Source organism: Hemiscyllium ocellatum, chromosome 3 (genome assembly GCF_020745735.1).
Source record: "Hemiscyllium ocellatum isolate sHemOce1 chromosome 3, sHemOce1.pat.X.cur, whole genome shotgun sequence".
Taxonomy (NCBI): domain Eukaryota; kingdom Metazoa; phylum Chordata; class Chondrichthyes; order Orectolobiformes; family Hemiscylliidae; genus Hemiscyllium; species Hemiscyllium ocellatum.
The window spans coordinates 72,217,502-72,244,797 of record NC_083403.1 but is presented as its reverse complement, the minus strand read 5'-3'; the positions used below and the strand labels follow the sequence as shown (position 1 = coordinate 72,244,797).

At 38.7% G+C, this 27,296-nt stretch overlaps 1 protein-coding gene across 2 annotated transcripts; it reads right to left on the bottom strand.

The window, feature by feature from the left end:
* Positions 1-25: 25 nt before the first annotated feature.
* Positions 26-26,207, bottom strand: hsf2 (heat shock transcription factor 2). Of its 2 annotated transcripts, XM_060850987.1 has the most exons (13): positions 26,061-26,207; positions 25,658-25,766; positions 22,243-22,370; positions 20,567-20,691; positions 19,391-19,466; positions 16,659-16,720; positions 11,149-11,230; positions 10,931-11,052; positions 9,065-9,313; positions 8,086-8,191; positions 5,251-5,420; positions 3,231-3,300; positions 595-708 (listed from the first exon to the last, which is right to left on the bottom strand). In XM_060850987.1, the coding sequence occupies exons 1-13, from the start codon at positions 26,151-26,153 to the stop codon at positions 697-699; spliced, it is 1,404 nt and encodes a 467-aa protein (XP_060706970.1). In that variant the 5' UTR covers positions 26,154-26,207; the 3' UTR covers positions 595-696. The 2 variants fall into 2 exon arrangements, with proteins under 2 accessions (XP_060706960.1, XP_060706970.1); XM_060850977.1 differs by lacking the exon at positions 5,251-5,420 and having other exon boundaries at positions 26-708.
* Positions 26,208-27,296: the final 1,089 nt, after the last annotated feature.

Genomic DNA, 27,296 nt, shown 5'->3' with positions numbered 1-27,296 from the left:
ACACATCACTCAACAACACCCAAGCTTAATCTAAAATCGGATAGTAGTTTTTTTTAATGGTCATGGAATGTAGGATGGTGCATTCAATTATCCCAAGCTGGGTTTGGGGCAAGTGATATTTGCAAAATACAAAATTGCAAGATATTTCATATATTGCTGCCATCAGCAACAAAACAATACCATGTAATATCACAGCAATAGAAAAAAAAATTAAACTTACGTAAAGCTGCATTTGATGGGAGTTTAAGGAACACAGTCTTATATATTAGCAAAAATTGATTACAACATATTTACATGAAACACAATACAGGACACTAACTACACAAACCAAACTTACAGTATAAATTAAATGTTTCAAGTTAAGTTAGTCTTTAGCTCAATGCTGGATAAAGAATAGTTAACTTATTGGCTAACTATCCAGTAAAGAATTTTCACCATCTAGACTATTTGTGGGAGTCAATTCACAAAGGTAAAACAGTGTTTCCTCTCTCGCTTCTTCTTCTGTTAAAGGTTCTAATTTAAAAAGTTGACTGGTTTTTTTCTTATTTTCCCATTCTACTTTTTCTGCATTTTCATTTTTCTGTAGGTGATTGTCTTCACATGTACACTTAAGGCCTGATGTAGTGTGTTCCTTTTCCAACAAACAGGAGGCATTTCCATCCAAGAAAGTTAGTACAGGATACATATTGTATTGCATCAGTTGCTTTCCTGCAAGTAAACCACAAACAAAATGGAGTTTTTTAATTAAAGTGATGAAGGATGGAAAACTAAGCACACGGTAACTTTTATATAAAAGCATTAGTGGTGGGAATAGAAGTCCAGAGCAAAAACTTTTAGAAGGGACTAGACCAGTAACACTAAACGTTAACCCAACTGTCTTGATTATTAGTGTAATATAACCAATGATCCATCAAAATAAGCTGTGGTGTATAGTTTGTTTTCTGTGCACAAGCACTATTTAGAGTCAGATGTACAGCATGGAAACAGACCCTTCAGTCCAACTCACCTATCCTAACCAGATATTCTAAATCAATCTAATCCCATTTGCCAGCACTTGGCCCATATCCCTCTTAAACTGTTCCTATTCATAAAACCCATCCCAATGCCATTTAAACATGGTAATTGTATCAGCCTCCTCCACTTCCTCTGGGAGGTCATTCCATACATAAACCATCCTCTGTGAAAAGGGTGCCCATTAGGTCCCTTTTAAATTTCCCCACCCTAAACCTCTGCCCTCTAGTTAGAGATTCCCCCAACCCAGGGAAACTATCTTATGTATTAACCCTATCCATGTCCCTCATGATTTTACAAACCTCTATAAAAGTCACCCCTCAGCCTCCAACGCAACAGAAAAAACACACCCAGTCTAATCAGCCTTTTCCTTTATCAGTATGGACATGGATTTGAAATGAAGTGCATGGCAGTACCTTACATTCAAATAATTAAATAAATGTAGTATCTGTAATACAAAGACCGATTTGTCATAAATATCCATCTGATTAACCAACATCTTGTAGAAAAACCAATCTGCTGTGTAACCAGTCTGGCCTTTAGTTCCTGGCATAGCATGAAACAAAGCTGTAGCTACTTACTACACAACTGACTTATTTAGATGAGAGGGCCCTCTTGTAGTGCCCAGAGGTGTGCTGTAACATGTTTGGTCAGGCTGATTAAAAATATCTTAAGCTAGAACAGGACTCTTGAGGTGCTGTGCTAATCTCTACCTCTAAGCCAGGAACTCCGGGTTCAAGTCCCATCTGCTCCAGATGCATTCAATAACATCTCTCAGCTGGTTGATTAGAAAATAACTATGTACCATAATGTTAGCCTTCCAGGCCTCTTGTCGTGCAATGGTAGTATCTGGACCTCTGGCTCAGGATGTCTGCATTCAAGCCCCTATGGTCCTTGCTCCTGAGGTATGTGGTAACATCTCTGAACTGACTGGTTTAAGATATTTTTGAATCAGATGGATCAGCAGGCAACACTAGATTCCAAACGCAATGAAGACAAATCTACTCAGTCAAACACCCCACTTGGAGGTAGGGACATTAGCACCTCAAGATTCCTCTTCTAGTTTAAGATTTTTAAAACTCCGACACCTAGAATTAAAAGTTCTAAACATCATGTTGTCTTAATCACTTGCTTCCTGCTTTATGCATAACACCCATATCCCTTGGTGATGTTTTTTTTGGTGTCTTCATTTAAATTATGTCTTTTGATTCTTCCTTCCAAAGTGCATAAGCTGTCAATTTCTTACATATCCTAGAGTGAAACATCTCTTCGGGGACTAATAGGTGACTCCAACCGATATCTTCTTCCACATCAGGGTCCCTCTCATTATGTCACTACTCATCACTTCACTGATATTATCCTTTATTAGTTTAAAGTCCTATCTACAGCTCTAGTAATATGATTCAGTAGGACACTGGCCCTGGCATGGCTCAGATGTTCCATCCCAACTGAACAACTCTTTCTTACCTAGGAGGCATGAAAGTGGTCTACGAATTGAAACCTACTTCTCCCATAGTAATCTTTGAGCCACACATTTACCTCCGTAACCTTATTCAATGTAGGCCAATTTGTCTCTTTGCCCGAAACGTCAATTTCGCTGCACTTTGGATGCTGCCTGAACTGCTGTGTTCTTCCAACACCACTGATCTACAATTTGTCTCAAGGCTAGCTCAAAACACAATTGAACTGACAAAAAGTACAGGGAGACAGCGAGGTCTGCAAATACTGGTGATCAGAGCTGAGTGTTTTGCTGGAAAAGCACAGCAGGTCAGGCAGCATCTGAGGAGCAGGAAAATCAATGTTTTGGGCTGGAGCCCTTCATCAGGAACCAAAACTACATCAGAACAAAAAGTACACCTTTTCAAAATAGTTGATGATTGTATAATGCTCTTTAAAGTTCTTGCAGGAGTCAGTTGATCAAAATCACCAAGGAGACACCATGGTAAAGTGTTGATATAGAGATGTACAGCATGGAAACAGACCCATGACAAGATGGAACTAAAAGTTCAGATATAAACCTTTTGATATAAATGAGTTTATATCAACCAAAAACAACAAGGCCCCTAACACTGACTCCTGTAGGATCCCATTGGGCACAGACTTCCCCAGTTGGAAAACCCTTTAAGCATCACCCTCTGCTTACTGCCCCTCAGCGAACAATGGATTTAATTTGCCAATTTCCAAATGAACAGAAAAGAGCAAAGCCTATAAGCACTAACCAGTATCAGAAGATTTATTTTCATCCACTTTGGATTCCACTCCATTACGATTTTCTTTAGCACTCGATACCTAGCATGAGGAAAAGAAATATGCATATGAACATAATATTAAAACTAATTTGGTTTCATGAACTATACATATCTTACTTGGTTTAGAATCACAGCTTATCTATGTTTATCATCCTTCTGATTATCTTCCATTCAGTAGAGAGGACTTAAAGTGCTTTTAAAATTCTTAATATGATCCTTACACAATTAGAAGCAATGTCCCTCTAGACCTCATGCAAATATACGAATTCAAAGAAGTAAACCATCGATCCATCCAGTCTGTTTCACCATTCGATAAGAACAAGACAGATCAGTTTGTGCTTTGAATTCCATATGATCATATATCTCAAATTACTTCTGATTACCTGGTGTAACAAGACACTGTACACCTGTCTTCAAAATACTGAATCACCCTTCTTCTACTGCTTTGAAGTGGAGAGAATTCCAAAGTCGTAAAAGTCTGAAAACATTCTGCCTCCTCACTGTCATGAAAGGGCAATCCCTAATTTTAAAGGGTGGCTTCATGTTCCAGACTCAGTCTCGAGTGGAAATGTTCTTTCCACACTCCTCTTGTCAAGCCCATTTGGATCTTTTACACTTCAATAGAGTCACCTCAATTTTTTCCCACTATAATATGGAAGCAAGCCATCCAGCACACAGATTCCACAACGAGCCTCCAGTGAGCAACCTAACTTCCTACCTTATCCCTGTAATCCTGCATTTCCCACAGCTGATCAATCTAGTCTGCACATTCCTGTATGCTGTGGGCAATTTAGCATGGTCAGTCAGTTGAACCCTACACATCTCTGGACTGTGGAAGGAAATGACAACACCTAGTGGAAACCCCTGCAGACATGGGGAGAATTATCTAAACCCCAGTGTAACAAGCTCAGACTTTAACCTATCCATATAAGACGCCCTTTCATTCCATGTATCAATTTAGTAAATTTTCTCCGAATGGCTTCTGACACACTTAGATTCTTCCTTAATTAAGGAGACTAAAACAACACCTCGGATGAGATGTTGTCTCACCAATGCTCTATATGACTGGGTCATAGCATCCTTATTTTTATGTTCAATTTCTAGCTTAACTTTAATACATAGGACATACAGATGATATTCAGTGCTCAGCACAAGGTCATCATATGATCACAAAGCCAAAAATAAATAATGTTTACAGATGGTTTGTAGCAAGGTAAGAGAAATCAAGAAAATATTCTATAAACAGACATCTGATGCATAAATTGGAAGGCTGATTCAGGAATAAACATCACATTCTAAGATATTTCCTTTGCAACCCTGTTTGTAGAATTTTATTGTCATGTACAAAGTTACAACTAGCTTTATAAATGTTAATAAAACACTAGAGGGTTTATTATATATTTGTAGCAATTGAGATGCTTTGTTGCTTCAATGTACTTGAATTATCTCCTGAATGATTTGTTTTAGATCAACAATGCTGAATTTTTGCAAATTATATTTTCACCCCATAATGACCAAACATTTTATGTAGCTTAATTCCCTCTCTTTATATCTATACACAGAAGTACAATGTGTCATGAGGAATTTTATCTTTCATAAAACAATGTTTTCAGCAAGAGATATACTTAAGTATAACTAGTTCATTCCCGTTTTCAGTACCTTTTCACAAATCAACTATTTTAAACATTGCTAAAAAAGAGACAAGTTGAACATTTTTTAATCTTGAACTCATCAGAATTAGTTAGGTCCATGGAAAGTTGTACTAGTTAAGACATCGTCCACTCCTGTGTACAGAACCTCTGCCCTAATATGATGTCTCATGAGGTTAAAAGAAAAGCCCAATCTCATGCAACTCAGTAAATCAATCATTCATTTAGAATGAAGTTAATTCTACGATGTCCTACTTAACACAATCAAGCCTCGGCCCTTATGGTGAACGAGATAGTGTCTAGTACATCAAAATATTCTACCAGTTAATGTTAACTTTTACATGAAATTGTGCTTCAAGGTGCATATGTGTGGTGTATGAGAGGTTCGATTTTGATCTAGTTGTGTGCAATTTCCTCTAAGATACATGGTGTACTCCAATGTTCCATGCTCAACATCGACGTCTGGTTCCAGAAGCCATTGCCACACCAGGACCTCAGGGGTATGCACAGTCTATAAGAAAATTAAAGGAAACAGTGATGGCACGAGTGGTTAGGTCTGTGTGAATGAAGGGATTTAATCAATAATGTCATTATTTTTGGAACCTTTTTTCTTTAGAAAACCAGCATGAGAGATTATGTTCCTGGAATGGTAATGACAATTTGTTTGCAAAGCGAGAATTTTATCAATGCGCAGAGTAAATATTTACAACATTGATTTGTTTTCATCTAGAATTTTTTTTTGCTCTGGATAACACCAATCACTTGGAGACCTTTTGTTTTCAGTTTGCAGAGGACTTGGTCGAAGTCAAATGCATAAAACAGATTACCTCAGTGTCAGGAGTTTTAGTTTGAATATTTCAGCTTGAAGTCTTTGGGCAGAACAGTGAAGGAATTATATAAAGCCGAAAAAGTCTAAGTTTAGTCCTCAAAGAGGCTATCAAACTTTCAAGAGAGGGAATTGAAAGAAACAGTTAAGTCAAATCTATAGATGTGACAGAGAAGGGAACTCTACCTAGTGTTTGAATACTATAAAGTGATGATGCTGGAACATGAGATGGCAAGATACAATGTGTTTTGAAATCTGTCAAGTTACATCTGTCACACGGAAAATAGTAGAAGCTATTATTAGAAACATTATAACAAGACACTTGGATAAGTTCAAGCTGATCAAGTAGATCCAACATAGTTTGGCGTATAAGTTTATCATGTTTAACTAATCTTTGAAGTAGTAGTTTGTGTTGTGGTTAAAGGGGAACATGTGGATGCATTATTCTTAGATTTTCAGAAGACATTTGATAAGGTACCACAAACGTTATTGCACAAAATAAAAGTTCAATGTTGTGGCTTGGTTAGAAGACTGGTTTACTAACAAGAAGCAAAACATCAGAATAAATGGGTCTTTTTACATTGGTAGAATGCCTTGAAAGGTGTGTCATGAGTGATGTTCCAGGAGTGTTAATGCTAGAGACCGAACTCTTTACAATGCTATCCAAATGATGGACAGACCAAAGGCATAGCAACACATTTGATGATGATACAAAGATAGGTAGGAATATGAGTTGCCAGAGTCTATAAATATGTTACGTGAGTTTGCAAAGATTTGGCAAACGGAGTATAAGGTGGGAAACTGTAAAACTTTCCATGCTTATCCTTAAATTTTGGGCTAAAAGAATAAAAACACAACATTATATATGTTGATGGGTTGCTAAGTTCGGAGATGCAAAGATCTGGCTGAGCTAGAACATGAATTGTATAGGGTTAGAATGCATGTACAGCAAGTAATCAGGAAAGCTAACAGAATGTTACCTTTTAATGTAAGGAGAATTAAATGCAAGAGCAGGGAAGCTATGTTTCAGTTATACAGGGCATTGATGAGACAATGTCTGGAATGCTGTCAATGCTTTGGACGTAATTCCGAGGTTTAATGCAGTGGCACCTGGAATAAGCAGACTGTCTCATCAGGAAAGGTTAAATGGACGAAGCCTACAATCTCTGAAGTTTTAAATAACCAAGGGCCACTTAAGTGAAACATAAGGTTCTAAAAAGGGTTTGACTGGGTGGATGTGGAAAGAATATTTTCTCATCTAGAACTAGGAGGAAGTTTAAAAAAAGGGCTCAACTATTTAAGACAGATATGAGTAAAACAATTCTCTCTGAAGGTTGAGCCTTTAGAATACCCTTGTTCAAAAAGGTATTGGATGCAGATTCTTGAAACAATTTTTAGGCAGAGGTAGATAAATTCTTGATTACTAAGGTGCTGAAATAATATCAGGGTATGAAAGAAAGCAGAGATCAGGCTAAAATCAGATCAGCCATGATGGTATTGAATGAGGAACATTCCTGAAGGGCAGAATGGCCTACTTTCAGTTTATTGTTCATATGAGAGTTGATTAAATGTAAAGAGTTTGCCTTTTTCTATTTTACCTTCATTTTTGTCTAATAAGCTTCTGCTTATTATTAAAACCAATCTGCAGCACTGTTTGCTTTCATTTCAGTGTGATACCATCTCATTATATTTTAAAAATTCTGTCAAAGTAGACTTGCCTAGTGATATCAATTAGGATCAAAAAATGCTGAACACTACGAATCCCTGTCCATCTAGTACTGAAGAGTGTTTAACCAAGAACAGATTGAAAATTTACCTATTAAGTTTTGAGTGAGACCCAACAACCAACCAGAAAGCATCATAATGTATGAAGTTAGCAAATTAGCGAGATGTAAAATTGGTTATCAGTATAGTAAAGACTTTATGAAACAAGATTACTACTCCACAACTCTGTAAGATATGGCAAAATACCATTCTTCCTCATGAAGTGTTTCTAAGTGAAGTGCATTTGTTTAATGTTTGTATAGGAGCTAAGTGACAGTGCTTCTGAATAATGGGCCAAAAGAAAGATAAATGTTTTGAACTTGATTCAAAAGGGAATTAGACTGTTATCTGAAAAGGAAGAATCTGCAGGGTTACAGGGAGAAGAACTGGAGAATGGTATTAAGTGAATTATCCATGATGGCTGTCCAAATGAACAAGTTGGGCCGAAAAGCCCCCTTCAGATCTGTAACAAATCCAAGATTGCATAGTTTTAGCTTATAGAGCAACCTTTACTGAGGAAGATGAAAGAACAGTTTAGAATTCAACTTTGAGATAAAATCTAATCAACTATATGATGGGTACTTACATCTGACAGAACATCCGGGTCAATATTGAACTGTTTTCCTGATAATGTTGCCTGAAAATCTTCTAAACTACAGTCGATACTGTCCAAATAATCCATAAGTTCTATCCTGCAAGATCAAAATTTAATAAGCATAAATCTTCCACTGATTGAAAATCAAGCTTTGAAGCAAGAACTGATTCATTGATTTGATGTGAATTGTGACTAAAATGGCTTAACAGTAAATTATGTAGATAATGCATACATATACTCATTAAGCATTATGATCTACCAATAAGCTCAAATTCATGTAATATGCTGAAGTTTTTATTAAGTAAAATACATACAAATTAATTTTGAAATCAACATTGATCTTAACATTAACATACTTTCAAACTACAGCAAACTTTGTTTCTACCAGCTCTCTTGCTAAACTGGCAAAAAATATATACCTCAATTACCTGAAGCTTATTGCATTATCATGACCTCTGTGATGTTACAGTAATCAATTTAGGGTGCCAGTGAGACTCTCTGCCAGTAAGTTTTATTTAAGGCAAAGTTACAATATTATTTAAGTGATTTATGCTGTAAATTAAAGTATAATAGTGATGCATGTACCCCTTGCATTAAATTTCTATTACTTAGTGTGTGTTTTTGGATTGGTTATGTGAGCCCCTTCATCAACTGGAATATTTGATCAACTGGCACACGGTTAATAAAACGTTTGGTATAGATCCAGAGTCTGAGCTATAGTGGTTCTGGCTGCTAATATATTGCACAGAAAGAACATACATTTCCATACAAATGTAGGTCATCTCAAAACACTGTATTATGAATGAATTAGTATAGTTGAGCAGGAAACTACAGTCATCACAAAGATCTACATCACATGATGACATAATTTAATTTCAATTACATTGGATAAAGGAAATAAAATGCAAGATATTGGGGAGCTTGTAACACATCAAAATATACCATCACAATATTCCTCAAATTTACTCACTTGCCAAGAAGGTTTATGTTCTGCGAAATAACTGCATTCTCATTCAAAATGGAGTCCATCATAGAAATAGGATCTTCAGAACTGATTGATGATTCAGTGTTTGTTGTTTCAACATTGTCAGTTATCATAGTGTTCATAACATGATCAGTACTACACACATCCATTATCTCTGATGAGGAAAGTTGTTCCTGACATTTAGTAGTCTCTTCGCATAAAGAATTGTCCTGTTCTGCGACTTTGGACAGTTCACTAAAAGAACAAAGAATGTGAATTTACAGATGGTACAGGGAACACTTCTTTAATATTATTACTTTTCTTTGTTAACTTTAATTTTAGTTTGTAGCTTTTCACACAGTCAAACAATGCCCACAACATATCAAACTCAAATTTCCAAAAAAAAAGCTAATCTGAATAACACATGAATCAGCCTGAAAGTGATTCTTTTAGTTAACCATAAAGTTTGTTCAAGTATTATGATCTAGTGGTCCCAATTGTTATTGGGTAATGTCCAGTTGGTGTCAGAACCAGACATCTTAAATCCTCTGCAGGAACTTGGTTCAATTCATAAATGAGTTTTTTTTAAAAAACAGTGAACATTTACCAAAACATAAGTCAGCAATGTTGCAGTCTTTATTTTAACAATAAACTAAGTTTCATGAACAAAAATGAAGATAAACAAGAACCCACTCTATTGCCTTCTAACAAAGATTTAGAGACTTTTAAACACACACCAGAAATAACCCAAGCACTCATATTAAAGAAAAACAGCAGCTTTGTATCAGAATCAGTAAATGCCTGTTAAACTTTGCTACAATTCTAAGAACAAGTAACTCTATCAGGACACAGGCCAATTCCTTTCCAAGGACACACATTCTTTTCAATTTCTTACTTTGTAGATCTTGAACTAATTAAAATTTCAACTCCTCTGCTGGAATCACAAATAATTCGTTGAATCTGAGAAACCCTACAGTGTAGAAGCATGTCATTCAGCCAATCAAGTCCCCACCGACCCGCCAAAGAGCATCCCATCAGGCCCACCTCCCCACCTTATCCCTACATTCTTCACAGCTTACCTGGACGCTATGGGCAACTTAGCATAGCCATTCGACCTAACCTGCACATCTTTAGACTGAGAGAGGAAACCAGAACATTTGGAGGAAAGCCACACAAAGACAGGAAGAATGTGCAAACTCCACAGTCACTAGAGGGTGGAATCGAACCTGGGTCCCTGACACTGAGACAACAGTGCTAACCACTTAGCAACCTTGCTGAGAACTTGCTTAATTTTTTATTAGTATGCTCCTGACGTAGCTTGTAGAGCTATATGATTCTTTTATATCCACTTGAATAGACAGATGTAGCTCCAGGTTAATTACACCTCTGCAGAAAGGAACTTTCAATGTAGTAGCACAGAATTATCAGACTGCAGGGATCTTGGAACAGATATTGATCCACAACATTTTAAAGAGAATGTCTGCTGAAGGCATGAACTCTCAGCTTTATAATGTAGATAAAGAGCTATCGAGCAACCATTGGTAATCATGTAACTTAGGCAAATTATTGTTAAAAATAAAGCTAGATGATAATTAGGTCTGTTGTACAGAAGCCCAAAATAAAAATTATATTCAACAGAGCTCGGAAGTAAACATAAAAAGATAGTTGGTCAAAACAAGAACCCCAATGTACTAGTTAAGCAAGGGTATACCAATAGCAGCTGTTCTTTTCGGAAGGGCAATATTCATGAGTAAGGTTGCAGTACCATGACATTTTCAATTTATATCTTTTCTTTACTGTAACTGAATGCTATAACTTGGTAAATGAAGTGCACAAGCAAAATCAAACCAAGGATAGGAATTGAACTCGTACTCATTAACAGTAAATGTAGATTCTTCATTTTTTCCGTTTTGTGTGTCCGTGATGTCACAAATAACAATGTCATCTACTGTTCTGACACACTGCTTCACACCATTTGGTCCATGTACAGATACCTACCAGAAAAAAGGATATGTATTATTAAATTATTTTCAAGCTCACTTCAACTTTCTAATAAAAGAATACAAAAGTACAAGGTGGTTTTTAATTACATGGGTTGAGTCATCTGGCTCTTTTACTATATGATGAAAATATTTTGGCTTAGAAGGTCCAGTAGTATTAATCATGATTGGTCTAGGAACAAAAATAAAAATAAGTTAAGTATCAATACAACTCAAGATGAATCAAGACAGTATATACAACTAAACTACAATTGTATCTCTTACTGTCAAAATCAGCTAACTGGGTTAAATAATTTATGCATCCTGATTAGTTTATTATTATTCACAACCGCAAAGAAAAAGATTGCAGTGGTCTACATTGACTATTACCCAGTGAATATGTTATGTTTTATTAATAGAATATGATTTTATTCAACTATTTTGTCAATGTGAATATATTTGAGGCACTTAAGTGGTAACTTGGAATCATCCTATTCTCAAGTACAGGAGTTGGGAGGTCATGTTGCGGCTGTACAGGACATTAGCTAGGCCATGTTTGGAATATTGTGTGCAATTCTGGTCTCCTTCCTATCGGAAAGACATTGTGAAACTTGAAAGGGTTCAGAAAAGATTTAAAAGCATTGCCAGGGTTGGAGGACTTGAACTATACAAAGAGGTTGAATAGGCTAGGACTGTTTTCCCTGGAGTGTCAGAGGCTGAGGTTGTCGAGGTTTACAAAGCTTAAAAATGTGTTACTGGAAAAGCGCAGCAGGTCAGGCAGCATCAAAAGAGCAGGAGAATTGACGTTTTGGGCATAAGCCCTTCTTCACCAAAACGTCGATTCTCCTGCTCCTTTGATGCTGCCTGACCTGTTGCGCTTTTCCAGCAACACATTTTTAAGCTCTGATCTCCAGCATCTGCAGTCCTCACTTTCTCCTAGAGGTTTACAAAATCAAGGATAGGATATATGGAGTGGGGGAATTCAGAACGAGAGGCCATAGGTTTAGGGTGAGAGGGAAAAGATATAAAAGAGACCTAAGGGACATTTTCACTCAGAGGGTGGTATGTGTATGGAATGAGCTGCCAGAGGAAGTGTTGGCTAGTACAACAGCAACATTTAAAAGGCACCCGGATGTGTATATGAATAGGAAGGTTTTGGAGGGATATGGACCAGGTGCTGGCAGGTGGGACTAGAGTGGGTTGGGATATCCGGTTGGAATGGTGTTGGACCAAAGGGTCTGTTTCCGTGCTGTACATCTCTATGACTCTATAAGTACTGCATAACAGAATTCCTTCATTAATTAATTTCATAAATAATTTAACATTTTGCACAACAATAATATTTTAGTACATAACATCTTAAGTGCCCAAATAATTGATTTGATTGCCTGGAAGCTACAGAATCTGCTCGCAACCCTCATTATTTTATACCACATATTCCCCAATCTTTTTTGTAACAATATCCATGCAAATATTCAAAAATGAAAAATCTTAGATGGTTCCATGGAATCCAAAACAATGCTACTAACAAGACAAGGATCAGATTAGATTAGAATCCCTACAGTGTGGAAACAAGCCCTTTGGTCCAACAAGTCCACACCAACCCTCGAAGAGTAACCCACCCAGACCCATTTCTCTCTGACTAATGCATCTTACACTGCAGGCAATTTAGCATGATCATTTTTGAAATGTGGGAGGAAACCCATGCAGACATGTCACGAATGTGTAAACTCCACACAGTCGCCAGAGGCAGAAATCAAGCCTGAGTTACTGATGCTGTGAGGCAACAGTGCTAACCACTGAGCCACCGTGTCAATCCAGGATCTGCTGGCCATTTATTGCATTAGAATTTTCAGCCTGAAGTCAAAGTCTGCAGTGCAACAGCGACCAAAGATAACCCTACGAATATCACTATAGAGAAGTTCAGAAAAATCAGTCCCAAAGTTGACAAATTGAAATTGGTACATAGTATTTCAGGTTAAAACAACTGATGGTAGACAATTGTGCACTGTAAGGTCTGTTTACTTCTAGTTCTAGGATTTTAAACAATGGCTATTATTTTGCAAAACAGTTTATTAATAGCAACCAACAGTTGATGAAATTTCTAAAAAACATGCTAAAATTTATAATATGTTCTAATTAGAATCAGTACCAGCTTTTTCAAATTCAAAGCTTACAAAGTATTTAAAGATGAAGCTGGAAACCAGTTTCAATAACTTTCTCTCACATTTGTTTACTAAAGTAATTCAACATTGTTTACACATATATTTTATATTAGCAAACTTCAATATTAATGACCGAAGTTAAAGTCAAACAATTAAAAAATAGAAATATAGAAGATAGGAGCAGGAGGAGGCCACTCGCCTCTTTAAACCTGCTCTGCCATTCATCATGATGACAGATGATTGTCCAACTTAATATCATAATCCTGCTTTCTCCCAATAACCTTTGATCCCATTTGCCCCCAAGTGTTACATCCAACCGCCTCTTGAATACATTCAGTATCTTGGCATCAACCATTTTCTGTGGTAACAAATTCTAAAGGCTCACCACTCTTTGGATGAAGAAATGTCTCCTATTTCCATTCTAAATGGTCAACGCCGAATACTCAAGACTGGATGCACCCCATCCTTGCATCCATCCTGTCTAGTCCGGCTAGAATTTTAAGTCTCTAGGAGATCCCCCTCACTTGTCTGAGCACCAGGGTAAACAATCCTAACCTAGTCAATCTCTCCTCATACATCAGTCCCAATATCCCAGAAATCAGCCTGGTAAACCTTTGTTGTACTTCCTCGAGAGCAAGAGCATCCTTCCTCCAAAAAGACCAAAACTGCAGACAATATTCTAGGCGTGGCCTCACTAAGGCCCTGTGTAACTGCCACAGACCATCTCTACTTCTGTACTTGAAAACTCTCACAATGAAGGCCAACATATCATTTGTCTTCTTTATCGCCTGCCGCACCTACATGCTTACCTTCAGCGAATGGTGTGAATGACAACCAGGTCCCACTGCACATACCCCCTCCCAATTTACAGCTATTCAGGTAGTAATCTGCCAGATTTGTTTTTGCTTCCAAAGTGAATGACTTCACATTTATCCAGTTATACTGCATCTGCCATTGATTTTCCCACTCATCCAGCTTGACCAGGTCATGCTGAAGGACCTCTGCATACTTGTCACACTCCCACACAACTTGGTATCATCTACAAACTTTGAGATGTTACATTTTGTTCCCTCATCCAAACCATTAATGCATACAGTGATAGCTGGGGTCCCAGCACCAATGCCTGTGGCACCCCACTAGTTACTGCCTACCAATTTGAAAAGGATCCATTAATTCCTAGTCTTTGTTTCCTCTCAACCAGTTTTCTATCCATCTCAATACAGTTGCCCCAATCCCAGGCACTTTAATCTTGCACAATAATCTCTCATGCGGGACTGTGTCAAATACTTTCTGAAAAACTAAATATACCACATTGATTGGCTCCCCCTTATAAACTCCACTAGTTACATCTTCGTAGAATTCCAACAGATATCAAACATGATTTCCCCTTCACAAATCCATGCTGACTCTATCTGATCCTGCCACTACTTTCTTAATGCTCCCCGCTCCCCCATTATGTCCTTGATAATGGATTTGAGAGTTTCCCTCACTACCAATGTTAGGCTTACTGGTCAATAATTCCCTGGTTTCTCTCTATCTCTCTTTTAGAATACTTGATTAACAGTAATTACCCTCCAATCTGCAGGGACTGAACCAAAGTCGATAGAATCCTGGAAGATGGGCGGCACGGTGGCACAGTGGTTAGCACTTCTGCCTCACAGCGCCTGAGACCCGGGTTCAGTTCCCGACTCAGGCGATTGACTGTGTGGAGTTTGCACGTTCTCCCCGTGTCTGCGTGGGTTTCCTCCGGGTGCTCCGGTTTCCTCCCACAGTCCAAAGATGTGCGGGTCAGGTGAATTGGTCACGCTAAATTGCCCACAGTGTTAGGTAAGGGGTAAATGTAAGGGTATGGGTGGGTTTCGCTTCGGCGGGTCGGTGTGGACTTGTTGGGCCGAAGGGCCTGTTTCCACACTAAGTCTAATCTAATGACCAGCAAAGCAACCGCTATTTCTCGAGCCACTTCCTTAAGTATTCTGGGATGTAGATTATCAGGTCCTGGGGATTTATCCATCTTTAAAGCCCTAAATTTTCCAAGCTCTATTTCTCCACTAATATTGATCTCCCCCAGTTCATCCCTCTCACTAAATCTTGCATTCTCCAACACTTCTGGTATCTGATTTGTATCCTCTTTTGCTCAACCTGTTTTCGCCTACTATACATTCTCCTAGTTCTGTCTGTAGGGGACCTACATTTATCTTCAGCAATCTCTTTCTTTTCACATACCTTTAGAAACTTTTAGTGTCAGTCTTTATGTTCCTTGCGAGCTTACTTTCATACTGTATTCTCACCTTCTTAATCAATCCCTTGGTCCCAATCCTCAGACCTATTCTTCTCAGTCAATCTCTACTTTCCTTTGCATGCCACAGATTGGCCCTCTTACCCATTTTGCTTTTGAGCCAGACAGGAATAAACAGTCGCAGTTCCCCCATGTGCTCCTTGAGTGTTCCTATTACCTATCCAATGTCAACCCTTTAAATAACTCTCCCCAATCTATCAAGGCCAACACACACCTCATATATTCATAGTTTCCTTTATTAAGATTCAATACCCTCATCTCTGCATCAACCATCTCACTCTCCACCTTGATAAAAAAAAATGCTATCATGTTATGGTTGCACATCCCCAAGGGGTCTCACACAACCTGATTGGCAATGATTTCCTTCTCATTACACAATACCTAACCTGCTCTTTCGTCGGTTCCTCCACATACTGGTCAAGAATAACATCCTTTAAACAGTCCAGGAATTTCTCCTCTCTGGCACTTAGGCTAATTTCAATTGCCCAAACCAAGTGTAGATTAAAATCACCCATAATCACCAATATTCCCTTAATACATGTATCTCTAACTTCCTGTTCAATGCCATTCCCAACATGACCACTGCAGTTTGGGAGTCTATGGATGACACCCACTATTTTTTTTTTTGCCCCATGATTATGATTATGAGTCTAACAAACATTTACTCCATTTGCAAAACTGCAAATCAATTCATTTTAGTATTAGAAGGCAGATCAAATCTAACAGCTGGAAAGTTAAAGAAATGTAATGTGACTGATAAGGTTTCACAATGCAGTTATTAGAGTGCTTACAATATTTAAGTTATAACTTTTAAGTAGCTGTGAGCATGTATTCGTACACTGTACAGGGTACTTGAGGAAATTCACAAACCAAGAACAATGTCATAATGTACCAAATAATGTACTGAAGACTTGGGGTACATTTGAGACAAAAATAAATCCATCATTCACCAACTCAGATACATGACTGATGAAGCAAATTCTTAATAAACCAGAAAAATTAAAAGCTCATATTCCAAGGAAAGTATAGTTTACAATTTATTTTCAGCTAAAATTATACTTACAAATTAAATTAGTACATATAAGGAAACTTGAAATAAGTAAAGCAATGAGCAAAACTAAGATCCTAAAAATATTAAACATTTTTTAAAAAATGCATACCTTTTCCGCTTCAAGGTAACGATTTGGTTATTCTGGACCAAACTAACAATAAATTTAATAATCTGAAAAATATGAAGCATAACTATTTATAAGCAAAAACCCACATGAAGAATAAAACTAAATTAACATGTTCCAATAAAAAATCATAACAGATAAAATCAAGAAATGGACTATAGTGAAAATAAAACTTTAAAAATTACCAAAATCAATTATGTTTTCAGTACTTATTTGTCATATTTAAAAGGCATGAGAGGTCATAAATTGATTTTAAAGCTTTTAGTTTTAAGATTTTAATATGAGCTTTGCTGGACTAAAACATGGCTGCTGTTAATTAAAGTATGTCAGTTGACAATTTCCAGAAAGTTCTCATCAGCAATGACCAGGACCGAGTTTACATTCTCCTGAAAGCTACATCTTTACACATCTTGCAATCCAAACAGAAAGAGACCAATAGACAATACCAGTCCTCAGTTAGCACTGCATGAATGAGGAGGGGGTTATTTAAATTCATTATGCCTCAAGTAGTGTTAAAGAAATGAATTTTTCTCATGTCAACAAACAGCAGGCAAGACCAGAAGCATAGAAAGTATCCAATAAACAAAAGTGATCCAGGAAGCTCCATTAAATGACCAAAACTTCTGGTTTCTGGAAACAGTTTAATTTTAAATTCTGGTCTGTCTTGCTTAGGCTAGGAAAAGCTTTTGTCAACTATTAACCTCACTGTCTACAAGACTCTGTCTCAACATAACAGCAGACTCAGCTAAGTCTGTCTTTAGTCACAAATTCCAGGAAACCTGGTATCCAGATTAAATACTACATTTTCCTGAAATCCTGGCCAACTGCACGGCTACACCTCCATGTTGTGTGTTGCCATAGTCTAACCAGACCATAGGGGCTGCTCTCTTATTAGAGAGAAGCGACTGGTGGTGATTTAACCTGAGGGCCACCAGACCTCAGACAAGGGGAGAGGTTGAGAAGGAAAGTCCTTCATGGTAACCTCAAACCGTTGATGGAATTGAATCCATTCTGTTGGCATCTCATTGCCCTGCAAACCAACAATCACTGCTACAGTAAGACATTCTGCAAGATCAGTCTATGGAAAAGTACCTTCACTGGTTACAGACTATCTGCATGCAGTCAAATCACATCAATTATAATATTCATAATTTTTTTAAATTATTAACACTTTTTTTAAACTTCTTTATGCTTGTGTGCACTTATTTTTAATATACTACATTTAAAGTATGCCAAGCTGTTAAACAACAATTAGATGAAAATTGACACCAAATCAAAGACAAGCATGACTAAAGCTTAATCAAATAGTTTTTTTTTTAAAAAGGTCTTAAAGAATCAGGAAGGCAAAAGATATAAATGGTAGGTCACAGGAATGGGGCATTTGCAGAGTGAAGGAATACAGATAGGAGGATTAAAAAGCTGGAGGACATTAGCCATATTAGGTTTGAGTGATGACACACAGGATGGACTGGGAGCAAATGTAAATTGAACACATGGGTATGGACAATAGTGCTTTGGATCAGCTCAAGTTATTGCAAGCTGGAATATCAGGAGAAAGTGAGAACTGCAGATGCTGGAGAGTCAGAGTTTAAAAGTGTGATGCTGGAGCGCAGCAGGTCAGGCAGCATCTGAGGAACAGGAGAGATGACATTTCGGGCATAAGCCCTTCAAATAGGACATTCCCGATGATGGGCTTAGGCCAAAATGTCGACTCTCCTGCTTCTCAGATGCTGCCTGATCTGCTGTGCTTTTCCAGTGCCACACCTTTTGACTTGAAGTTAGAGTATCAGTCGAGCAGGCATTGGAATAGATGAGTCAGGAAATATAAAAGCTGAAGCGAAGATGGAATTGGCAAAGGTAAGTAGAACCAGGTGGAACTTATGATGGGAGAAGAGATGTTGAATTTTCAGTTCAGGATCAAGAATGGCACTGAGATTGAATCCATCCAGATATATACTGAGATAACAACCAAGGAGGGAAACGTAATCACTCACAGATTAGGGAACTAAAGTTTAAACAGGAGCTATCATAACCCATTCAGGAAATAATATCAGAAAAACGGAATTGGAGATCACAGGTTGGCAGTAAGACAGACCTCAATAGTGGTAACGAATGTAAGTGAGTAATAAAACACCATGGGTAAACCCTGCTTCATTTTCTAGCACACAGCAGTAAAATCATTTTTGGGTCAAGAACTCAACCTTCTAATCAATGAACCTTTCAGATTGCACTATACCAGAGTAATTTTGTCATAGAATGAGGGTGTCGCTGTCTAGGGTAGTATTTATTGCCCACCCCTAAACACCCAGAGAGCAGTTGAGAGTAAACAACTTGCTTTGGGTCTGGAGTTTCATGAATGCCAGGTCAATATCCTTTCCTAAAGAGCACTATCGAGCCAGATGTTTTGTCACCCTCACCCCGACCCAACAATTGACATCGGATCCATGGTCATCATTAGACTCTTATTTCTACCATCCGCGATGTTAGAATTTGAACCTAGCTCCCAGTTAGCAATTCTCAATGAGCTTCCAGAATCATTGATTTTTTAAAAATCATGTTAAAGATGCCATGCAAGTAAGCTTTGTTTGACAGGTAATTATAGGTAAAGTAGAAGAGTTTAGCTGGCTGCACAAAAATCAATATTTGCCAAGGATGTTTTTGTGCTGCTAAATGTCCAAATTGCATGTGAAAGTTGAGTAAACAAAGAAAAGCCTTACCTGTCGAATTACTTGCTGCTGCTGTGCATGTTTTTGTCTAAGGTCTGCAATCTCTCTCCAAAGTGTTTCATTTTCCCTGTTGGTACACAAAAATAAAAATAAAATTGTACTGTATTATTGATGTCACTTTAATAGTTGCAGACTGAAAATCAAATATGCACAGAGTGGCACTACTTGCTGCAGCCCACTGGTTGGTGTTGGTGAGATGGGGCTGTGGGCAAGCAATATAGAAGATAGCAGGGAGACAATACACATGGATACCAGCACTTCTGTACAAATCTATGAATTTTCACCAAACTCAAATGCTGAAAATGCTTCCAGATTCTCCAAGCTACTGTTGGGCATTTTATATATTTTATATTATTTATTTTGTTATCCATTTGAAGCTTCCATATCACAACTTTATAACTTCAGATTTCATTAGCCAGCCTCACAATGAATTATTATTTTACGTCTGAAAGGCATAATACCCTTTAAGCACGAGTCATCCTTCAGTATATCATCCAAACAATGATCCTTCTGCAAATATTGACAATGTGTGTTGGCAGTTCGTTTTACCATAGTGGATAGTCAACTGTTTACCATTGCTCAGATGCATAAATCCTACCAGAATCTTTTAAATGCAAGGATGGAGAGTTTTATCCAAACACACTATTTTGAATGGTATGCTGTCAGCCTGGCTGAGAATGACTACCTCAAGGCTACGGATCATACCAGATACCCTCTTAACTATTTATTTAATTCACTGAGTCGTTTGGAATCATGAGGCAATGTAACTTACTGATTGGGAAACTGGTAACAACAAATGGATTCTATTGTGGAGATGAGATTGTCAACTGCAAGATTATGAAGCAAACCCTGAAGATGCATCTCCTCGTTGCAAATCCAGAAAGAGCTCTACTAGTGAAATGGATATGTTGAAGCAATTTTATTTATCAGACAATTATGAAAACATTTACATGGAGTCCATGAGTCAGCAAAGGCATCTAGAGAAATGTTCACATTTGTAAGGAGCCCCAATTCCCATTTAATTCTTGTATTTGCTGTAGCCAGGTGACCCAAACAATCCAAGCCTAGTAACAAAAACAAATTATCTCCTAATTTTGATTGCCTAGATACAACAAGCTGCTTTTTTTGTCAGGAATGCAGATACAAAAAAAAAGATTATTGCAGTACCATTTCAAGGAAGTCAATCTTGAATCAAGATTTTCTTGTTTTCCTTGTAGTTCCTGAACACTGGATAAAATTGCAGTTAAGCCTTCTTGCTGGATTTTAGCTTCTTCTGGCTTAATCGAAGATACCTATGATAATGCAAATAGTTAAATAAACTGATTAAACATAACTACAGATGCTCAAGAGACCAGAATTAAAAAGCACACATCTAAGAAGGTTGCAGGGTTTTAAAACTTAGATTAGATTCCCTACAGTGCGGAAACAGGCCCTTCGGCCCAACAAGTCCACACAGACCCTCCGGAGAGTGACCCACCCAGTCCCATTTCCCTCTATCACAATGGGCAATTTAGCATGGCCAATTCACCTGCTCTGCACATCTTTGGACTGTGGAAGGAAACCAGAGCACCCAGAGGAAACCCATGTAGAAACAGGGAGAACGTGCAAACTCCACATAGACAGTCACTGGAGGCTGGAATCGAACCTGGGACCCTGGTGCTGTGAGGCAGCAGTGCTAACCACTGAGCCACCGTATCACCCTCTTGGATTGCATTATAGAGATTGAGCGCAGTGAGATCACTGAAGGAATTGAAGATAAGGAATTAATGTTTAAATATCAACAGATACTGTAAATCAGTCGCAGGTGTGACTGGCAAATGGGACTTGGTGCAATTTAGACACTGCATCATTTTTTGAGTGACCTAAAAAAGTGTGCAGAGTGCAGAAAATGGGAGGTCACCCAGATTGTAAAATGAAATGAGAAACTGGATGGAAGTGAAGGATAGTTCTGGAAACAGTAGCGATAACAGTGCAGGATGAGGAAGGGAAGCTACTGCAGGTGATTCCCTGGATACAACTAAATATGTAGCATTAGAACAAGGCAGTTGCAGTCCCAGCTAAGTAACAGCAGAGGGTTAAGAGGAGTATGTGTGGTAATCCATGTTAGTGTCAGTACAGCAAATCAATGCGTTGGAAGGTTGGGATAGAAACCAAATACTTGAAACTTCCCATTCAGATCACAAAGAATAAATCAAAACCATTTTTAATTCTATCATTACTACAACAGGAACAGGTTTAATGATGAAACGGTGTTTAACAACCCATCTGTACTAAATCCTGTAGTGCAAAATGAATTACAATAACTTCAAAGTTAGTACCATTGTAAAACTTATCCAAAAAGATTCACTTTCAAAAGGAATGGTTAAGTAGGAATCATACATGCATACTCAGATTTCAACAGGCCATAGGCATAAATCTGAACTCAATTTATGTTTTAAAGGAAAACATTTTATTTGGAAGTCTTTAAATTTTCAGGTATCTAATTAAAAGATTGTTGATTACTGAAGAGGGTCAGTCAATTACAATATTATATTTTGGTTAAGGCACATAAAGAGGGTGATCGACCCATAACAGATTCTTTCATCTTTTCAGAGTAGACATTAAAGTATGAGTTCACGTAAGGTACTTTATCCCTTGTACTTTAAACATCATTACTTTCTATTTTTATCCCTAACCTTCTGCTACCAATACTTGTTTCTTAAATGGTTGAATAGCACAAGTTCCTGAAAGGAACACAAAAAGTCAGCAAACCTGAGTCAAGCATGTAATAAATTAAAATGAACAAGACAAGGCATGGAAGAAGTGTAAAATAATTACTTTATCTGAAGCCCATTGCAACTTACCTTTCTTTTTATGTTTTCCAATAATTCATCTTGGCCTTGCTTGAAATAAGGATGTTGAAATTCCACAGGCCCATCACGCTCCTGTTTGACGATACCTGCATCAACATTCAGTACTTTACGAAAGCCATCTGTAATGCAATCAAGAGTTACTTCAACTTTTGGTTCTGTGGAATGGCAAAGGCAACAAAAAAGACAAGTCAATTTAATCAAGAGTTACAAATTAATAGAAGGGGCAGATTCAAAGTGTACTCATCAAAAATTCATATTCAGATCACAAGAAAAAAAAAATCAAACCATGTACCATATTATAGAAACATTACTACAACAGAATAGGTTTAAAGATGGATTACAATTTGCTCAGAGTCTCTGACTCAAATGAACTCTCTTGCTACCTGAATTGTGACAAAGTGCAGACTCCAGGGTTGAAAAATATATTGGAAAAATTCATCAGACTTGTAACAAATGCAATTACTTTTTGAAAATCTGCATTAATTACAGATTTTAACAAAACATCAAAATATTACTTCATTGGTTGAGTGATTTTCAAAACTTAGGCATCACTGACCAGGACTGCATTTACTGTTCTTATGAAAAAATTGATGGCAAGTCAACTTGTCAGCCTGCTGCAAAGCCCATGTTAAAAGTACTCCCTCAATACAGCCATGTGTGGATTTCCAGAATTCTGGTGCAGCAACAATAAAATTATGCGCAAATTGGAAGGAAACTTGGAACTGATAACTTTCCTCACATATTTTCGTAACCTTAATCTGCCCAGATGATATAGATTGGAAGGTGCTGCCAAAGATTCCCTAGTAATACTTGTGAAACCAACATGGTCATTCTAAAAGATGAGTGACTTAATCAATCCAGGTCTTTTTCAATATATAATTTCAGTTGCATCACACTGTAAACTTTTGCTATAAACTGTGTCCTACGATCTTGTACTCAGCTAGTGCTTCCAAATGATCTATGCTTCAACTGATAAAGACAAGTATCATCAATATCGTGCTGGTTGCTTAGGTTGATAGATAAATGTCAGCCAGACACTTGCTCAAGATAGTGTTGAGCTAACTGCAATTTCTAATCCTATCATGATTTAAAGTTCGATGGGTTAACTAGACCTAACACCACAGACACCCTACTATTCTATGTAGGAAATACACTCAGCCAAATACATATAGGCAGCTAAAAGAATGATAAGATGCTCTTTAGTACCCCGATGTGCATGTTGGACAGTTTGAAGACAGCTGAGTCACCTTTTGCAACTGTACCACTTAGGTGGTTGACCATGTGGAGCTGTGGATTAATAGTGAATCGCAGGGTGCAGATGATGGATGACCCCAGAATAATAATCTCACTGAATGCCTCGAAGGTTGATGGACTTTCTTGCTGGCAAGTCATTCTCTGGATCTTGTGCAGCACAAACATGAGATGCCACATATAACCCCAAGTATGGATGATGGCTAGGTACTGTATGCACTGCAGACATGGATTTCAGTCAAGTATTTATCAGTAATTTTCCTCTGCAATACAACTCGTGCTTATACTTGGTCCAGGTGGTACTGGCAGAACAATAACTAAACGTTAATACATAAGCACTATATGATAGGAGAGTTTATGACTCCTCCTCCAACACTAACAATTGCGAAAAAAACTAGATGGTAGCTGACTGGATTGAATATGTCCAATGTTTTATGGACCTGGAATTTTTCACATGCTTGGGTGGATGCCAGATTTTGCGACACTTGAAACAGCTGGCTAGTGCAACTAGCTCAGGAATAAAAACCTTGAGCATGACAGCTGAAGTATTTTGTTTCATTTTGGGTACGCCACTATCAAAAGGATGTCAAGGTCTTGATGAGGGTATCAAAAAGATTTAATAGAATGGTACAAGAGTTGAGGGATCCCATTTACATGAGGAAATGAGAGAAGTAGGGCTTGTCTTGAAATGCAGACGGTTAAGACGACATAAGACATGTTCAAAATTATGAATCTTCTGAGAGGTTAAAAAGATGCGGTTTCCAATAGCAGAAAGATTAACAAACAGTATCAAATATATGGTGACTGACAAAAGAACTAGGGATGACATTCCTTCTGTTGTGAAAAAGAAAGAATGGACAGGACAAGCATCTTCAATAGTAACATTTAAAAGAGAAAAAGGTAAGTAGGAGAGACCTTTTTTATGATTTGCTTCTACACAAGATTAGATTCCCTACACTGTGGAAACAGACTCTTTAGCCCAACAAGTCCACGCCAACCCTTCGAAGAGCAACCCACCCAGACCCATTCCCCTACATTTACTCCTGACTAATGCACCTAACACTACGGGCAATTTAGAATGGCCAATTCATCTAACCTGCACATCTTTGGACTGTGGGAGGAAACCGGAGTACCCAGAGGAAACCCACGCAGACATGGGGAGAATGTGCAAACTCCACACAGACAGTCGCCAAAGGCTGAAATCAAACCTGGCACCCTGGTACTGTGAGGCAGCAGGGCTTATGCTCGAAACGTCGAATTCTCTATTCCTGAGATGCTGCCTGGCCTGCTGTGCTTTAACCAGCAACACATTTGCAGCTGTGATCTCCAGCATCTGCAGACCTCATTTTTTACTGCTAAGATTGAGGATCAGGAAATTCATGCAGCTTCCTCTATTCATCAATTTTTTAATCTCCACCAACATTGAAAAGAGTGCAGAGTTTTGATCAGGCCTGTTGGCTTTGTTTTGTCTAGAAAATGCTCTTTAGCACATGTAGTCTACAGCTTTGCTCTATCAGCACATCATATTCAGGCATGTCTGGTGCTGCTCCCTAGTTGCTCCTTAACAACAAAACTATGGCCCGTCTTGCCTCAGTGTGGTCATGTTAAGCAGTAACTAACAGGTCAAAGTACATAAGAATACAAGAAATAGGAGCAGGAACAGAAAGTACAATCAAAGCTGCTCTATTATTGGTTTCAACTCAACTTTCCTAATGGCTCCCCACATTTCTCAACTCCTGACACAACAAAAATCTAAGTCAGCCTTAAAATATTTATGAATGGAACATTCACAACCTTTTGTGTATCTAAACTCAGCCCTAAAGGATCATCCATTTCTGACAGTACACCCACTTTCCAAATGCCCCAGCCACGAACAGGACTGCATCGAGCCGATAAAGCCCTTCAGAATATTGTATGACGCATAAAAGATCACCCCTCATTCTTCTGCATTACAGAATAAAGGTTGAATTTACTCAGACATTCATCGTATAACAACCCTTCCATCCAGGACGGTCTCTAATGAACCTTTACGGTGTCAGCCTCACACTTCTATCCCTGTTTACAGATGAAGCCCACATTTTGACGTCTGGACACACCAAAGTCCTGCACAACAGCAACAGAACGCGCTCCCGCAATCATGTAGGTTGACACTTACACATATTGAGTTGCCGGACAAAACTGGCCATGTTGTTGTGTTTGAAATACTTGGGTAGGATCTCTTTGGCGAATCTCTGCTCATCCAGAACCAGGAATCCGTGCCCATTCTAGTCGTGAGAAAAGGAACAACAAGGGAATGAGTGATGACCGAGAGCTCAGGGCTCACTCCGCACTGAAGCCAGCCACCCTCACCTCCTTTTACAGCCCGGTCCCACTCCCTCCCTCCCTGGCCGGCCCTCACATCCCGGCGCTCCCCCCGCCCGGGCCAGGCCTGTTGTTTTCCTTCCGGATCCTCCACCAGCTGCTGGCACACTAGGCCTGAAGAGCTCGCGTTAGCACAACGGGATGGAAGATGGGGGGCGGTGTGGGGGGAGGGCAGCTGGCCCGGTTCCTTTTTTTACCTGATTCCAGCAGATGAACTCGTTGGTGTCAGGGTCCTCCACCAGGGCCCACAGTTTGGTGAGGAAAGCCGGCACAGGCACCGACTGCTTCATCCCCGCGTCGGCCCCGGGGCTTCCCCACGTGACCGCGGGCACAACAACAGACAAACGGCCGGCGCGCGTAAGCTGACGTCACCCGCCGGGGCCTGCGCGCTGACGTCACTCGCAGAAACCCTCTCCAAGGGGAGGGGGTGCGCGGGGGCGGGGCTGGGATTTGGTGTTGATGGAGGAGGTCACCTAAAGGTTTGAGTTAAACATCACACAACATCAGGTTATAGTCCAACAGGTTTATTTGGAAGCACACTTGCTCCTTCGTCAGCGTCGCTCCGAAAGCTAATGTGCTTCCAATTAAACCTGCTGGACTATAACCTGGTGTTGTGTGATTTTTAACTTCGTATACCTCAGTCCAACACCAGCATCTCCAAATCATAAAGATTTGAGGAGGGTTTAAGTAAAAAAGAAGAGGTTGAGGTACTTTGGAGCTGTCAAGTCTGGCCCAAATATATAAAATAGGCAGACACATGTCCATCCAGGTGCCAGTTTGATGAAAAAAAGTGAATTAATTGTTATGGCTGGAAGGTGAAGAAGTATCTTGACACTACCTCATGGCTTAGACTTCCAGGCCATTGAACACAATGTCTCAACATCTGCCATATCTCTTCAGAATCTTGTTCATTTCAGTGAGATTTCCCAACACCTACTGCATTACCTTTGTAGCAATCTTCAATAATATGATGTGAAATAATATGAACCTAGATGGCAATGTGACTACTACTTCTCCAAATCCAGATATCACCCCAATAATTATGTTCCTTAATGTTTTTAATATCTGCCTCAATTTTCTGATTAGTTTACTGAACTTTAATATGTAATTATGCCTTTCTGAAAATCCATTTTAATTCTTCCAAATGTTCCCTTTGAAGGGCAATATAGACCTCATATTTTTGCCTGTATGTTATAACTATTTCTCTAGGAGAACGTGAGGACTGCAGCTGCTGGAGAGTCAGAGTTGAAGTGTGGCACTGGAAAAGCACAGCAGGTCAGGCAGCACCAGAGGAGTAGGAGAGTCGACGTTTTGGGCATAAGCTCTTCATCAGGAATGGGGGGGGGGGAGGCTGAGAGGTAAATAAGCAGGAGGTGGTGGGGCTGGGTGGAAGGTAGCTGGGAAAGTGATGCAGGTGGGGGGTAATTATGATA